Source organism: Loxodonta africana, chromosome 11, assembly GCF_030014295.1.
Source record: "Loxodonta africana isolate mLoxAfr1 chromosome 11, mLoxAfr1.hap2, whole genome shotgun sequence".
Taxonomy (NCBI): Eukaryota; Metazoa; Chordata; class Mammalia; order Proboscidea; family Elephantidae; genus Loxodonta; species Loxodonta africana.
In genome coordinates, this window is record NC_087352.1 from 22,736,976 (window position 1) to 22,754,042 (window position 17,067).

General features: G+C 44.7%; 1 protein-coding gene across 1 annotated transcript in view; it reads right to left on the reverse strand.

Moving 5' to 3' along the window:
* Positions 1-3,407: 3,407 nt before the first annotated feature.
* Positions 3,408-17,067, reverse strand: part of NLRP12 (NLR family pyrin domain containing 12) — a 32,606-nt gene continuing 18,946 nt past the window's right edge. The window contains 6 exon segments of the mRNA XM_010587010.3: positions 3,408-3,520; positions 5,699-5,922; positions 9,405-9,575; positions 11,813-11,983; positions 13,596-13,766; positions 15,760-15,930. Of these exon segments, the coding sequence (XP_010585312.2) occupies positions 5,748-5,922; positions 9,405-9,575; positions 11,813-11,983; positions 13,596-13,766; positions 15,760-15,930 (859 nt within the window). The 3' untranslated portion in view covers positions 3,408-3,520; positions 5,699-5,747.

A 17,067-nucleotide genomic window follows, 5' to 3' on the forward strand; every position in this document is an offset into this window, starting at 1 on the left:
TCACCCACTTGTAGCATCTATCAGTACCTCCATGACTTTTGATGACCAATAATCCCATTACGAACAGCCGCATTTATGCTGGTTTTGCTGCTAGGAGTGTACAAGTTACTGTTTTGGTTCAGTTATTTCAATTGTCTTTTGGGAATAAACTGGAATTCTAGTTTTCAATATCTCATGTGCTGTGTAACTTCCCGTGAGGGTGACTATGTCATGGTTGAGTTGCCAGCATTTCAAGTCTTTGGGGCTAACCCTGCCGTCCACTCTCCCTGAATAACTAGAACCCCACAAATTGTGAATTAATAGTGGAATCATCTCCACCAATAAGTTTATTCTCTGCAATACCCCAAAAACTCAAAACCAATATTACCAATAAAAAGAAAAAACCCATAAAGAATTCATTTTTAAATAAGTCAAATTCATCTTTAAATAAACTTGTTTTATGTCACCAAAGTCTGTATGGAGCACTTTTTTTTATCATGTTGACCTTTGTCTCAGGTGAATTTTTAAAAAAGTGTTTTTCAAAGAAATGGTCTTTGCCCTTGGTTCCTGAGACAACTTAAAACTGGATCAGGTGTGGGGAGGGGACTTTTATTCTATCCTGAGTACATACTGAGACCCCACACCTAAGTTCCTTTGGCCTCCTGGTTGAAAACTGGGACAGCACCTTTTTTTTTTTTTAGAAAGCAGACCTACTGCATTGGAATCCAAGGGAGTCTGGTACACCTAGTATCCTGAAGGGGTGTTCTGAACCCCAGTATAGTAGATGAGAACTGAGGGTGATATGGGGACCCTTGTTTTTCTTTCTCGCAGTTCCAGACCTAGAAGTCTGAGGAACTGCCCTTGAAGTTGGCTTCTCCTAGACCCCTGTGGTTATGGTCAGTGGAAGGGCTGTCTGCAGTATTTGCATTTGAATTAGACTAACATCCTCAGTTGCTAAATCATGTTCAATGAGCACTGTAAGGAGGGCAGCTAGCTTGTGGAAACTCTTTGAAAAGCATTTTGGAAACTAGGTAACATCAAATCCCTGAGGGGCTCAGTTATTAAAGCACTTTGGATTTCAAGGGACAGTCAATTTTCTTAAATGTTTATTGGTGGGACATTTATGGATGCAAGAGCAATAAAAGTCTTATGAATCTTGTTAGGTGTCCTGGAGTCGGTTCCATCTCCTGGCAACCTTAATGACATTAAGAAGCCTGGTCCTGTGCCATTCTCACAAATTGATATATTTGAGCACATTGTGTGCAACCGCTATCTCCTTGAGGTTCTCTTTCACTGACCCTCTTCCTCTACAGTGGATAAGAGCTTGACTGCCAAGCAAAAGGTTGGCAGTTCAGATCCACCAGCAGCTTCTTGGAACCCCTATGGGGCTGTTCTCTGTCCTATAGGGTCGCTGAGTCAGAATCTATTCTGGTTTTTTTTTAATTGTGTCTTAGGTATTAAATACCAACTACTTTCTCCCTCTTTCAGGGGTTACAAGATCACTCTTGTCTCATCTGTCTCCATCCTTTTCACAAATTTCCTTCGCTTCCTTGTAAATTCTGTCATTCCACATATCCCCATTCATCGTGCTGTGATTTAAGCTCTACCTCATGGCGTTTCTGAAAACCTCATTTCCCACCAATCACTGGCTTGGTCTCAAGTTTTCTAGTTCAAATTCCCAGCAGTGAAAATCAGATCGGTTTCATATTTTCATCCAAAGCTTGACGTAGGTTGATGGCCAGCCTGCAAATTGGCTGGTCTCAGGCTGGTGTCCAGCCTTGGTCCAATCAACCCCAGTGTGGGGGCAGGCGCAGAATCATGGCACAGGAAAAGATTCCATCATACCCTTAAGCAAGGCTTGTTGTAGGGTGTTGGTGTAGCCAGGATTCTAAGACTGGGCTTGTCTAGTACACCAGCCTCTTCTCAACTACCTGGTACCCTCATTTTACATTTGACTTTTCCTTGTTACATTAATCCCCCTGTCTATAGGACATGGATTCTCAGCCTCAGCACAGTCGTCACTGTCAGGTTCTGAGGGCAGTGGCGGATCAGAGGTAAAATTCTCACCTTCCATGTGGGATTCCCAGCCAATGTACCCATACACAGCCACCGCCTGTTCCTCGGTGGAGTCTTGCGTGTTGCCATGATGCTGAACAGGTTTCAGTAGAGCTTCCAGACTAAGGTGCACTGGGAAGAAATGCCGAGCACTGTACTCCCAAAAATCAGCCAGTGAAAACCCTGTGGATCACAACAGTCTGACTCACAAACGATCATGGAGACAGCGCAGGACCTGGCGGTGTTTTATTCCATTGTGCGTGGGGTCACAACGAGTCAGGGGGCTGACTCAAGGACAACTAACAATATTAACTCTATGTTGGGGGCTATCTTATGCATTGTAGGATGTTTAGCAGCATCTTTAGTTTTATCCACTAGATGCCACTAGCATCTCCAGTCAGTGCCAAGTGTCCCCAGGGCTGCAAAATCATCCTTAGTTGAGAACCACTGTTCTCGAATCATCTGGGCTTTTACATCCACAGTTGCAGGGTGGTCCAAATGGTTAATGTGCTCATCTAACCAAACACTGGAGGTTTGAGTCCACCCAGAGGTGCCTTGGAAGAAAAGCCTGGCAATCTACTTTCAACAAGTCAGTCATTGAAAACCATATGGAACACAGTTCTACTCTGATACACATGGGGTCACTGTGAGTCAGCATCAACTCGATGGCAACTGGACTGGTTCAGTAGCAGCCTTCAAACCTCATTTGTAGTCACTCACACTTTGTCTTAAGTTCTCTCCATGGCACCAGCATTGCTGTAATTAAGGCTCCATTAATCACACATGGCTTGCTTAGACCCCAAGCAGAAACTTTTTTTTTTTTTCTCAATTTGCATATGATTTGTCTCTTTTAAGGAAATAAAGAGCTTTGTCATTGTGGATGAGGAGCCCTGGTAGCACGGTGGTTAAGGGTTTGGCTGCTAACCCAAAGGTTGGCGTTTGCCCCACAGGAAAAAGATGTGGCAGTCTGCTTCCGTAAAGATCACAGCCTTGGAAACACTATGGGGGCAGTTCCAATCTGTCCTGTAGAGCCGTTATGAGTTGGAATCGACTCAACAGCTCCAGGTTTGGTTTTTTTGCTTTTTATCATGAGTCAGATTCTCTGGGTGATGCAAAAGGTTAATCTGCTCAGCTTGCTATTTGAAAGGTTGACAATTTGAGTACATCCAGAGGCACCTTGGAAGAAATGCCTGGTGATCTCCTTCCGACAAATCAGCCTTTGAAACTCCTGTGGAGCCCAGGTGTACTCTGAGACACACGAGGCAGTCACAGTCGGGGTCGATTTGATGACAACTGGTGAGTCATGGCTCATAATAATGATTCCTGGGGTGATGGGCACACCCAACTCCCATCTTTCTTTGTCCTGGCTTCAAGTAAGGTACCAGCAGGTATGGTCACTCAGCAGCCGATGTCTAAGTAAGACTTCTTCACGCGAAGTGCCGCCAATGCTCTGTGGGTCATTTTATCCAGGTCCATCCCAAATAACCTGCGGACACAGCACGGGAAATACTAGTACAGTCCAGTTTTGCACCATTCAATTTATTCATGCATCGAACACTTAAGTATCTCTTATGCACCTGGCATTTGAGGCCCAAACCTACTGGGAAGTAATTATATATATTGATGGCTCATTCTAAGTGCACACAACTTTAAGTCCTTAATCTGTGTTAGGAGTCCTTGGGTGGTACAAATGGTTAACTCGCTTGGCTGCTAATTGGAAGGTTGGAGGCTCAAGTCTACCCAGAGGTGCCCCAGAAGAAAGGGCCTGGTGATCTACTTCTGAAAAATCAGCCATTGAAAACCCTATGGAGCACAGTTCTACTCTGATACACGTCGGGTCACCATGAGTTGGAGCCAACTGGATGGCAACTGGTTTGGTTTTTGGGGGAGGAATTTAGGTCAGAGTCCCTGGGTGGCACAAATGGTTAAGTATTTGGCTACTAACCCAAAGTCTGGAAATTCGAGCCCACACAGTGCCTCAGAAGAAAGGCCTGGTGCTCTACTTCCAAAAAGTCAGGAAACGAAAACCCTATGGAAGGCAGTTCAGCTCTGACTCATATGCCACGAATCAGAACTGACTCGATGGCAGGTGGTTTCAACCTGTGTTAATTCAGTTAATTTGTGACCACCTTATGGGGAAGCCGCTATTCATTTTCCACACAGGGACACTTGCAGAAACATGTGATACTGCCGATAAGTGGAGTCCCTGGGTACTTCAAAAGCTTAAGCACTCTTAGACTACAAACTGAAAGGTTGGCGAATTGATTCCACTCAGAGGCACCTAGGAAGAAAAGCCTGGCGATCTGCTTCTGAAAGGGTCAGAGCCTTGAAACCCTAAGGAGCAGTTCTACTCTGCATGCATGGAATCGCGCCGTCAGTTGGAATGAATTCCTTGGCAACAGGCTTAGTTTTGTTTGCTGATACCAAAAACAAAACAACTAAACCCATTACTGTCGAGCCAATCCTGACTCATGGCGACCACGTGTGTTACACGGTAGAACTGTGCTCTATATGGTTTTCTTGGCTGTAATCTTTATAGAAACAGACCTCCAGGCCTTTCTTCTGGGATACCACTGGGTGGGTTCGAACTTTCAACCTTTAGGCTAGTAGTTTAGCACAAATCATTTGCTGATAAGAATGGAATTCAAATTTAACCGGGAGAGTGATTCCAGACTCTTAGTCAGCCACAATGACCTCATTTGACACATTAGAAAATTGTCACTCAGTAAATCATCCAAGGTCAAAGAGCCAGTAGACGGTAAAAATGTCTGCAAGGCATTTATTCCTAGATCCCCAACAGGTAAGGCAAGGCCTCATCTGTATTCCACACATAAGCAGACACAAATATATGAATGAAATATTGATTTATAAATTTTTCGTGCTGATTTCTGTTCATACAAGTATGAGCCTCAAGTATCCCCACTCTTCCACCTCCGGGGCCCTGGTGGCACAGTGGTTAAGTGCTCAGCTGTTAACTGAAAGGTGGATCATTTGAACCCACCAGCTGCTCTGTGGGAGAAAGATGCGGCAGTCCGCTTCCATAAAGATTACAGCCTTGGAAACCCTAAGGGGCAGTTCTACTCTGTCCTATAGGGTCGCTATGAGTCGGGATAGACTCGACGGCAGGGGCTTTTAAGAATATTAGCTGAGGAAATCAAGGATAAGAGGGCTTAACGGTTTACCAGGGAAGGATGTAAACCCAGCTTTGCACTTTCCAACTGTTCCCACAGCTCTGGGCTGTGATAGTGCCCCACTTGGAGCCCCCATCCTGAAGTTCAGTCTCCCATTGCCTCCATCTGTACCCAGCTCTCAGCCTCTTCTGCACCCTTAACCCTTCCTTCTGCTGGCCCCCATTAACTTTGTCTGGAAATTTCCGCCTTTTCACCAGCCACAGAAGAGGTGAGTGTCTCTCTCTTTAACCTTTGTCTTTCCTGAGTTTGTTCATGTTTAACTATAGTCCTGGTGGCACAGTGGTTAAAGTGTTCAGCTGCTAACCAAAAGGTCAGCAGTTCAAACCCACCAGCCGCACTCCGGGACAAAGATGTGGCAGTCTGCTTCCATAAAGGTTACAGCCTTGGAAACCCTATGGGTCTGCTCTACTCTGTCCTAGAGGGTCACTGGGACTCGGAATCAACACAACAGCAGTAGGTTTCGGGTTTCTCACCTCCAAGCCCCATGCCCTGCCTCCTCCAGGGAGAACCAGGAAGCTTCTCTCACCAGAGGACTCGAAGTTTGCAGCTAGGATGACCCAGTCTCTTGCACAGCAGCCGGACACCGGTGTCCTTCAGGGTGTTGTTGGTCAAGTAGAGCTCAGTCAGGGTCTGGTTGACTGCCAGCATGGAAGAAAGATCCTCACACGCTTTGGCTGTGAGGCCACAGCTATCCAGCCTGTTGAAGATGAGGAGTGGTTGAAGCGCCATCAGGAGCTCATTTGGGAAAGCCTCCCCCTCAGAGAGAATCAGGGTACCCATTTGTCTCAGCTCTGTAGTGCTGCTATAACAGAAATACCACAAGTGGGTGTCTTTAACGAACAGAAATTTAATTTTGAACAATTCAGGGCACTGGCTCTGGGGGAAGGCTTTCCCTCTCTGTCAGCTGCAGTCTCTTTTGAGCTTCTGCTCCTGGGCGCTCTTCATGTGGCTTGGCATCTCTCTCCCCCCCACCCTCTGCTCCCATGCTTAACCTGCTCCTTCTATATCTGAAAAGAGATTGACCCAAGAGACACCCTACACTAATACTGTCTCATTAGCATAAGAAAGCCCATTCTCAAATGAGAGTATAACCACCAGTATAGGAATTAGGATTTACAACACATACTTTTGGCAGACACAATTCAATCCATACCTCCGTTTAAGAGGAAGCAGAACATTCTAGAACCAGTCCAGATGAAGGCCAAAGTGGTGATTTGAGAAAAGCATTTAAGTAACTGATATCCCTAACTTGTATACTTGAAAAATGAACTGGCAAATGTTGTGTGGTGTATATTTTTACAACAACAATAAAAAAAAAAAAGGTATTTAAAGATGCATCCCAGAATTTACAGCTCCATCAAAAATGAACTGATGGGGGTTACTGACAGCCAAGAGGGACCCTGTTGTTGTTCTTAGGTGCTGCTGAGTTGGTTCTGACTCATAGCGACCCTACATACAACAGAACGAAACACTGCTTTGTCCCCGGAGCACCATTTAGGGAAAGATGTTGGCCCGTCTTAACTCCCAGTTACCCAAGACCCAGAAGTGGAAAAGGATAAAAACGATAGATGATGTTTCATCCCGTTCTCTACCACCCATCTGTCAGTCTGTCGTACTGCGGTGGCTTGTGTGTTGTTAGGATGCTGGAAGCTATGCCACCGGTATTTCAAATACCAGCAGGGTCATCCACAGTCCACAGGTTTCAGTGGAGCTTCCAGACTAAGACAGACTACGAAGAAACCAAAAAACCCACTGCTGTTGAGTTGATGCCGACTCCTAGCGACCCTGTAGGACAGAGTAGAACTGCCCCATAGACTTTCCAAAGTTGTAAATTTTTACAGAAGCAGACTGCCACATCTTTCTCCAGCAGAACTGCTGGTAGATTCCATCTGCCAACCTTTCAGTTAGCAACTGAGCACTTTAACCATTCTGCCACCAGGGCTCCCTTACTAGGAAGGAAGGCCTGGCCAACTACACCGAAAATTAGCCAATAAAAGCCCTATGGATCACAGCAGAATACAGTCCGATCTAGAGCTGGAAGATGAGCCCCCTAGGTTGGAAGGCACTCAAAATACAGTGGCTACAACAATAGATCCGAACTGTTAAAGAGAAATTGAGGCCCAAATCGACAGATTACTCTGAGTGCACAGAAAATTCACAAAGGTCACTGACTTTTGTTGAATGTACCCAAAAATAGATAAAGAGAAATAATATGGAGACATAGTGACCATGAAGTTGGGCAGATTCCTCTTTGTGACAAAGACATCTGTTAACCATAAACTAGCTCAGGGTTTATCTTATGCAAGGAATTTGTTGTTATGTTCTAGGAAAAGAGCCCTGGTGGCACAGTGGCTAAGTACTCAACTGCTAACTAAAAGGTTAACAGTTCCAGCGTGCCAGCTGATCTGTGGGGAAAAAATGGGGTAACCTGCTTCCATAAAGGTTACAGTCTAGGAAACCCTATGGGACAGTTCTACTCTGCCCTGTAGGGTCCCTACGGGTAAGGAGTCAGAGTCCACTTGACCTCAATGGGTTTGGGTTTTTTTTTTTGGTATGTTTTGGAGAACAGGGAGGAGGGAACTTTCAATAAGGAACTGACCATGACTTAATAATTTACTCTGTTTAAATAACTTTTGTTTGACCTTCTTTATCACCCCCTCTCCTTCCTCAACTCCTTATCCTTCTGGCCTTGTCATAACAAAAGAAAACATTTCTAGCAAACTAGTCCTAACCCTGGGTGGTACAAACAGTTAATGTGTTCACTCGGCTGCTGACCAAAAGGTTGGATTAGAACCCATCCAGAGGTACCTCGGAAGACAGGCCTGGCAATCTGCTTTTGAAAGAAAACCCTATGGAGGTCAGTTCTACTGTGACATACATGGGGTCACCATGAGTTGGGTTCAACTCTACGGCAATTGGTTTGGGTTGATTTTCTGCCTCCAAGGAGTGTTCAGACACAAGCCTAGTCTCCCTCTCTCCTCACTATAGTGGCTCCCTTCCCCAACTGCTGTGCTCCTTCCTTCCTTTCCCTTAGTCCTTCCCCTTCTCCTACAGCTTCCTTTAGAATTTTAACATTGTCAGGTGCAATTTTTTCTTTGACCAGCGTTTATCATTTTAAAGAACAACAACAAATAGTTGCCCTAGAGTTGACTCCAACCCACAGAGACTCCATGTGTGTCAGAGTAGAACTGTCTTCCTTAGGGTTGTCCATGGCTGATTCTGTGGAAGGAGATTGCCGGCCCTTTCTTTCAAGGTGCCTCTGGGTGGACTTCAACCACCAACCTTTTGATTAGCAGCTGAGCACATTAACCATTTGTACCACCCAGGGACTCTTTATTATTTTTATTTTAAATTTCATTGTACTTCAGGTGAAATTTTACAGAGCAAATTAGTTTCTCATTCAAAAATTGTTTGTGTGACCCCCTTTCCACCCCATTTCCCGTGTCCATTTCGTCCTGTTTTCCATCCCTTCCTGCCTTCTCATCTTGCTTTGGGGCAGGAGTTACCCATTGGTCTCGTATATTTGGTTGAACAGGAACCACGTTCCTCACCTGTGTTAGTCTTTGTTTCATAGGCCTGTCTACTCTTTGGCTGAAAGGTGAGCTTCAGGAATGGTTTCATTTCTGATTTAGAAGGGTGTCTGTCTGGGGACTCATTATTTAAAAGCTGCTGAAAAGCTATGGATCTCCCCAAGTCAATGTCAAGGGACAAGGGAGATTTGACCAAAAAAATGTTTTAGAAGCAATGATGGAAGGAAAAATTAAGCAATTGGTGTTCGTATTCCCACAGAGTACAAGTCAGCATGTGATTTCTTGCGCAGTATTTCTTCTCTTTCCACTTTTATTCTCTCTCCTTATGTCTTACAAGACCCTGGGTGGTGCAAACAGTTAACGTGCTCAACTGCTAACTGAAAGACTGAAGGCTCAAGTCCACCCAGAAGTGCCTCAGAAAAAAGGCCTGGCAATCTACTTCTGAAGAACCAGCCGTTGAAAACCTTATGTAGCACAGTTCTACTCTGACATGCACAGGGTCGCCCCGAGTCCGCATCAACTCGACAGCAACTGGTTTGCTTATGTCTTCCAAAATGATGAAAGGATAAACCTTAAATAGAAAAAGAAGAATGAGGAAACCCATCCCAACAGCCACCCTAGCCGCCAGTCCTGACCCCCAGCCCCTCACCACAGTTTCTGGAGTCGGCAGGTGGGATGGCGCAGCCCCTCACACAGCAGCCTCATGCCCCAGTCTCCCAGGTCATTGAAACTCAGGTCCAGCTCTCGGAGGTGGTGGTTGGTCTGCAGCACGGCAGAGAGACCCTCGCAGGCTGCAGAGCCAAGCCGGCAAATGCCCAACCTGGAAAGACAGGACCCCCAGAGCAGAGTTTGATTCCTTCCTTATGCAGATACCTCCTGGGAGGGTTTTTGTGCCAGTCTCTGTGCTGAGTGGTGTTGAGAGACGGAACAGTGGCCAGAACATATATAAAAACAGAGGGCACTTGTGGTTCTGTGGTAGAATTCTCGCTTTCTGTGTGGGCGACCCACGGTCGATTCCTGGCCAGTGCATCTCATGCACGACGACTACCTGTCTGTCAGTGGAGACTTTTGAGTTGTTATGATGCCAAACATGTTTCAGCAAAGCTTCCAGACTAAGAAGGGGTAGGAAGAAAGGCCTAGCAATCTACTTCCAAAAACCAACCAATGAAAACTCTATGGATCACAAAGGTCTGATCCCATTGTGCATGGAGTCTCCATAAGTCGGGGCCGACTTGGTGGCAGCTGACAACAACAAATATATAAAAATAGAACTCTTACAGCCACAGTAGAAAACTGTTTGGTGGTTCCTGAGAAAATAGGAACATAGAGCTACCATATGACCCATCAATCCCCACCCGGAAGAAGTGAAGGCAGGAACACAAGAAGAAACCTGCACGCACACCCGTGTTCACTGTAGCACTTTTCACGATAGCCAAAATGTGGAAACAACCGAAATGCCCATCAGCAGATGAATGGATAAACAAAACGTGGTACACACACACAGTGGAATACTACTCAGCCATGAAGAGAAATGAGGTCCTGATACATGCCACAACATCATGCCCAGTGAAATAAAGTTAGTCACAAAAGGACAGATATTGTATCATCTCACTTCTATGAAGTAAGCAAATATATAGAAACCAAAGATTATTAGTGGCTACTGGGAGTGGGGGCAAGGAAAAAGGGTGCCTTTTGTTTGGGGGGCATTGGGTTATATTAATGGTGGCAGAATAGTTTGGAAAAGGATAGAGAGATGGTCACACAACATGAAAAATGTAATTAATGTCACTGAATTCTAAAAGTAGAATTTTCTGTATGTATTGCAGAATGTTTTGGTGTGTATATTTCAGGGCTTCAAACCAGTTCGAACAGGTTCAGTCATGGCCAATGAAGCGAAATTGGGACAGATACAAATTTTTAAAATTTGGGTGAAGTGGAACAATAATCAGGAGAGGAAGAATTACAGGTTAAAACTCTAGAATGGGAGACTCCGAAGAGGTGTAGTGAGCCCTTACGGGAGCCTGATTCAGGACATTGAATTATTGTCAGGAATGTAGAGAGTGACACACAGTCAAAGCTACGTGGTCGGCCACCACCTTTGAACAGGCCAACTCTGTCTCTGACTCTGCAGGTCAAGGGATTTGGTTGCTGGGCAACATGCATGCTGCCCTTGTTTTATAAGAAGGAGATTAAGTTTCTAGCAGGGCTTCAACCCATAATTTTTCCTGTTCCGATCCACTCACATTTTTATTTATTCATTTTATTTATTTTTTATTGTCCTTTAGATGAAGGTTTACGGAACAAACGGGTTTCTCATTAAACAGTTAGTACACATACTGTTTTATGACATTGGTTAACAACTCCATGACACATCAGCACTCTCCCTTGTCTGCCTTGAGTTCCCTATTACCAGCTTTCCTGTCCCCTTCTGCCCTCTAGTCCTTGCCCCTGGGCTGCTGTACCCCTTTAGTCTCATTTTGTTTTGTTTTATAGGCCTGTTTAATCTTCAGCTGAAGGGTGAACCTCGGGAGTGACTTCATTACTGAGCTAAAAGGGTGTTCAGGGGCCACACTCTCGGGATTTCTCCAGTCTCTGTCAGGCCAGTAAGCCTGGTCTTTTTTTGTGAGTTAGAATTTTGTTCTATATTTTTCTCCAGCTCTGTCCGGGACCCTCTATTGTGGTCCCTGTCAGAGCAGTCCGTGGTGGTAGCCAGACACCATCTAGTTGTACTGGACTCAGTCTGTGGTTCACCCACATTTTAAAAATTCATGTCCATTTGTGTTTCACTTCGTCAGCTATGACTGAACTGGGCAGAATCAGTTTGAAGCCCTGGTATATTTTCACCACACACAAAAATAGGGCAGCTCAGCAGAAGGGAATTCCAGGAAAAAGGATATGCCTGTCCAAAGGTCCTGAGGCAGAAAAATCTTTGAAAGGAGGCTGATGTGGCTAGAGTCCAGGAGAAGGGGAGGTGGAACATAGTCCCAGGGAGCCCAGAGAGGAGAGGAAGGATTGTAGATCTGAACTCGTACTGCTGGTGAACAAAGTGGGACTCACCGGAGGGTCTGAAGTTTGCACTTGGGGTGGCTGAGACCTTCACACAGAAGCAGCACCCCAGGGTCCCCCAGGTCATTCAGGCTCAGGTCCAGCTCCCTCAGGCTCTGGTTCACACTAAGGGTGGAAGCCATGTCTTCACAGGCCACAGCAGTGAGGTGGCAAATCTTCAACCTGCACGGAATCCAGTGCAACACGTATTATGGGTTGTTTTCTTCACAGTACTGTTACATGTGCAAACTCAAGCCATACAATTTGACTGATTTCACAGTGACCTTGGGCATTTCCAGGGTTATTTTTCGGAGACATTGGTTCAATTCCCAGCCAGTGCACGTCATGTACAGCCACCACTTGTCTGTCAGTGGAGGCTTGCGTGTTGCTGTGAAGCTGAATTGGTTTTAGCGGCACTTTCAGACTAAGACAAGGAACAAAGGTCTGGCAATCTATTTCTGAAAATCAGCCAGTGAATACCCTATGGAGCACAAGGGTTCAATTCCATTGTGCATGAGGTTGCCATGTATTGGGTGCCGATTCAATGGCAGCTAACAACAACATTTTTCAAAGCTGCACAAAATTTATGCCAGGTGTCCTGGGTAAGGTCAAGCCTCTCTCAAGAGATAACATACCCACAAACTTCGAAAAGCACTAGCTGGGACTCAATAGCCTGGTTTATATCAGTATGACAGTTAAAAGTCCTGACTCAGTTAACCAAAACCAGCCCTCATAGAGAAATCAGTAGAAGGTTTCAGTCCATCCAGAGGCTCCTCAGAAGAAAGGCTGGTGAGCTACTTCTGAAAAATCACCCACTGGAGACTCTGGAGCACAGTTCTACTCTGACACACATGGGGTCACCATGAGTCAGAAGTGACTCAAGGCAAGTGGTTTGCTTTGATTTAACCTTGATCGACACCTTGTGGTTACAAGTGAAAGGAGCCTGAGGACAGACTTTGAGGACACAGGAAGACAAAGAATCTTTCTTGAAGTCTTCCTTACCTGTGTTTTCCAGTTATTTGAGCCTATAAAGTTCCTTATTGTCTCAGCCAGTTCAAAGTCTCAGTTACATGCAGTTAAAAGCATCTTAACTGTTACAAGGACAAAGCAGAAAATAACTCTCACCCATAATCTCACTATCCAGAGGTGGCCTCTGCTGACATTCTGCAGGGTATCTTTCTATATACATAAAGGAAGTGTTATGGATTGAATATGTCCCCCCAAAAGAAATGCTGACATCCGAAACCCTGGTACCTGTCAATGTGATCTTGTTTAGAAATAGAGTCTTTGAAGAGGATAACAGTTAACATAAGGTCATACTGAAGAAGGGTGGGCTTAATCCAATACAACTGGTGTCCTTAAAAAAGAAGAGAAGAGACACAGAGACAGATTCAAAGAGAAGGCAGCCAGGGGTCACCAGACATCAGCAGCAGCTAGGAGCAAGTCATGGGTCAGATTCTTCCTCAGAAGGAATCAGCATCGCCAAAATCCTGATTGGGGACTTTCAGCCTCCAGAACTGAGACAATAAATTTCTGATATTTTAAACCACTCAGCTTGTGGTACTTTGTTATGGCAGCTGAATGAGAGTGAGTCCATGGATTTGTCAGCTGTGCTTGAAGCCCGTGTTGCCTCTGGACTTTTCAGTTATCCTTTTCAGTTATCAGTTTTATCTTCAACTACTTTGAGACGGGTGTCTAACACTGACAGCCACAGGAGTTTTTGTGGGTGCACTTTTATACCACCACTCACTCAACATGAGATTTGCCACTGATGTTGGCCCCACTAACAACTCACCACAAGGTCTGTAGATGGCACGTTGGGTGCTTCAAGCCTTGGCACAACAGCCTCAACCCCAAATCCTCCAGTGCGTTGCCTGTCAGGTCTAACTCCATCAGATGTTGGTTGTTGCTGAGCACAGATGAGATCTCCTGACAAGCCCCAGCCTCCAGTTGACACTTCCTCAACCTCGGGAAGGAAGAGATGTTAAAGAGGGCACCATCTTGGCTTTCTGTATCCTGATGGCTCATCCCCTGGCCCATTTATTCACCCAACATACTCATACATGTCATAAAGCTACAGAAATGAACAAAACTTAGTCATTTCCAGCAAGGAGCTTCCCATCATAAGACAAACAGATGGGCAATTATTTAGCGTAGGCAGTACCACTGAGGTAATATAGAACAATAGTTAAGAGTGGAGTCTCAGAAAATACTGGTAATTCCTCAAAAAAGGTAACAATAAAACTACCATATAACTCAGCAATTCCATTCCTAGGTATATACCCAAAAGACTTGAGAGCAGGGACTCAGATACTTGTACATACATCAATGTTCATTGCAGAACTATTCACAGTAGCCAAAAAGTGGAAACAACCCAAATGTCCATCAACGGATGAATGGATACACAAAATGTGGTCTATCCATAGAATGGAATATTATTCTGCCATAAAAAGAAATGAAGTTCTGATGCATGCTATGTCATGGCTGAACCTTGAAATCATTATGCTGAGTGAAATAAGTCAGACCAAAAAAAAAAAAAAACCCTTGCCATCAAGTCAATTTCAACTGCCCGATAAGGTTTCCAAGGAGCGGCTGATTTGAACTGCCGACCTTTTGGTTAGCAGCTGAACTCTTAACCACTGCACCACCAGGGCACCTACAAAGGGACAAATATTGCATCATTCCACTTACATAAAATATTTAGATTAGGCCATTGCATAGAAACCAAAGTTTATTAGTGGTCACCACCATTGACGGGAGACAGGAATTGGGGGTCTGCTTAAGGAGTACTGAGTTTCTCTTGGGGGTGAGGAAAAACTTTTGGAAATGCGCAGTGGTGATAGTTACACAAGGAGCCGTGGTGGAGCAGTGGTTAAGGGCTCAGCTGCTAACCGGTAGGTCGACAGTTCCAAGCCAGCAGCCGCTCTGGGGGAGAAAGCCACTCTGGAAGCAGTCGGCTTCCATAAAGGTTTACAGCCTTGGAAACCCTATGGGGCAGTTCTATTCTGTCCTATAGGGTCAGTACAAATGGGAATCAACTTGAAGGCAGCGGGTGATGGTTATACAACATGGTGAATGTAATCAATGACACTGAACTGAACACTTAAAAATGGTTAAAATGGAAACTTTTTTTGGTTGTATATATTTTACAATAAAATTTTTTTTTAAAAGAGCAAGGTTTCTGGAACCCAACCACCTGAGTTTGAATCCATCTCCGTTATCCATGAACTGTGCAATCTCAGGTGAGTTTTTAACTTGTCTCAGTTTTGTCTTCCACGGGCTACCATGTCTCAGTTTCACTACCTATAAAATAAAAATAATAATACGACCTACCTCATAAGGTGTTGTGAGGATTAAATATAATTTAGGAAAGACAAAGCATGTAGAACAGGGCCTGGCACACAGGGAGCGCTCAATAAATGTGAGCATTCACCAGGAGCTCCTGGGTGGTACGAACAGTTTGCGTTCAGCTACTGACGAGAGCCGCCAGGGCTCTAAACCAAACAATAGTTTATCGAAATTAGTGAAAAATGTTTACCTTGAGCATTGCATGCTTTTAAAGAATTATCTATATGAGATCAAACTGACAACAGTAACTCTAAAGCATAGATGAGACTCTTAGAGGGTAGTGAGTCTAAGCTGTTGTTATTGTTGAATGCCATCCAGTCAATGCCAACTCAGAGACCCCATGTGACAGAGTAAAACTGTCCCATAGGGTTTCCCAGGCTGTAATCTTTACCAGAGCAGATCACCAGGTCTTCTCTCCCTCGGAGCCACTGGTGGGTTCGAACTGCTAACCTACCAGTTAGCAGCCAAGCCCTTAATCACTGCGCCACCAGGGCTCCCCCACTGAACTATACATGTAGAAATTGTTGAATAGGTGTATGATCTGCTGTGTATATTTTCACCAAAGATAAAATTAAAACAAACAAAAAAAACTTGTGTCCAGGGCTACTCACTGGATCATCTGTAGTCGGCATTTGGGGTGCCGGAGTCCCTCACAGAGCAGTTTCACACCTGTCAGCCCAAGACGGTTGCTGCTCAAGTCCACCCTCAGAAGGTTCCTGTTAACCGTCAGGGCTGCAGCGAGGTCCTGACAGGCTGAACTGGAGACTCGGCACCTCTTCAGCCTGGAGAGGGAAGGAAGAGAGAAGCCCCAGGTCATATTTCCTTTGGTGTAGTTTTTGTTTGTTCTGGCTTTTTAATTGTCTTTTTTTTTTTTTAAATAACATTTCATTGTGTTTAAGGTGAAAGTTTAAACAGCAAACTAGGTTCCCACTGAATAATTTCTAGATAAATTATTCACTGATACTGGTTACGCATCTCACAATGTGTCATTATTCTCATTCATTCTGTTCTGGTTGTACCTTTCCCAAATGATGTATTGCATTGGGCAAATCTGCTGCAAAAAGACCTCTTTAAAGTGTTAAAAAGCAAAGATGTCACCTTGAGGACTAAGGTGCGCCTGATCCAAGCCATGATATTTTTCAGTTGCCTCATATGCCTGCTAAAGCTGGACAATGAATAAGGAAGACTGAAGAAGAACTAATGCCTTTGAATTTTGGTGTTGACGAAGAATATTGAATATACCATGGACTGCCAAAAGAACGAACAAGTCTGTCTTTGAAGAAGTATAGCCAGAATGCTCCTTAGACGCAAGGATGGTGAGACTTCGTCTCACATAATTTGGACATGTTATCATGGATCAGTCCCTGGAGAAGGGCATACTTGGTAAAGTAGAGGGTAAGTGAAAAAGAGGAAGACCCTGGATGAGATGGATTGACACAGTGGCTGCAACAATGGGCTCAAGCATAACAATAATTGTGAGGATGGCGCAGGACTGGGCAGTGTTTCATTCTGTTGTACACAGGGTTGCTATGAGTCTGGAACAGACTTGAGGTACCTAACAACAACAACAACAAGTTTCCCTGCCCTAGTGGTACAGTAGTTAAGCACTCAGCTGCTAATCGAAAGGTTGGCAGGCCAAGCCCACCAGCTGCTGCTGTGTGGAACAGAGACGTGGCAATCTGCTTCTGTAAATGTTACAGCCTTGGAAACCCTATGGAGCAGTTCTACTGTGTCCTATAGGTCACTATGAGTTGGAATCAACTCATTGGCAATGGGTTCATTTCCCTGCCCCCTTACCTTCTCATCTTTGCTTTAGAGTAATTTTTGACCATTTGGTCTCATATAGATGGTTTTTTTAAGGAGCTCATTACTCATGGGTGCTATTCTTTATTTTATGAGCCAATGAAAAAATTAATAAG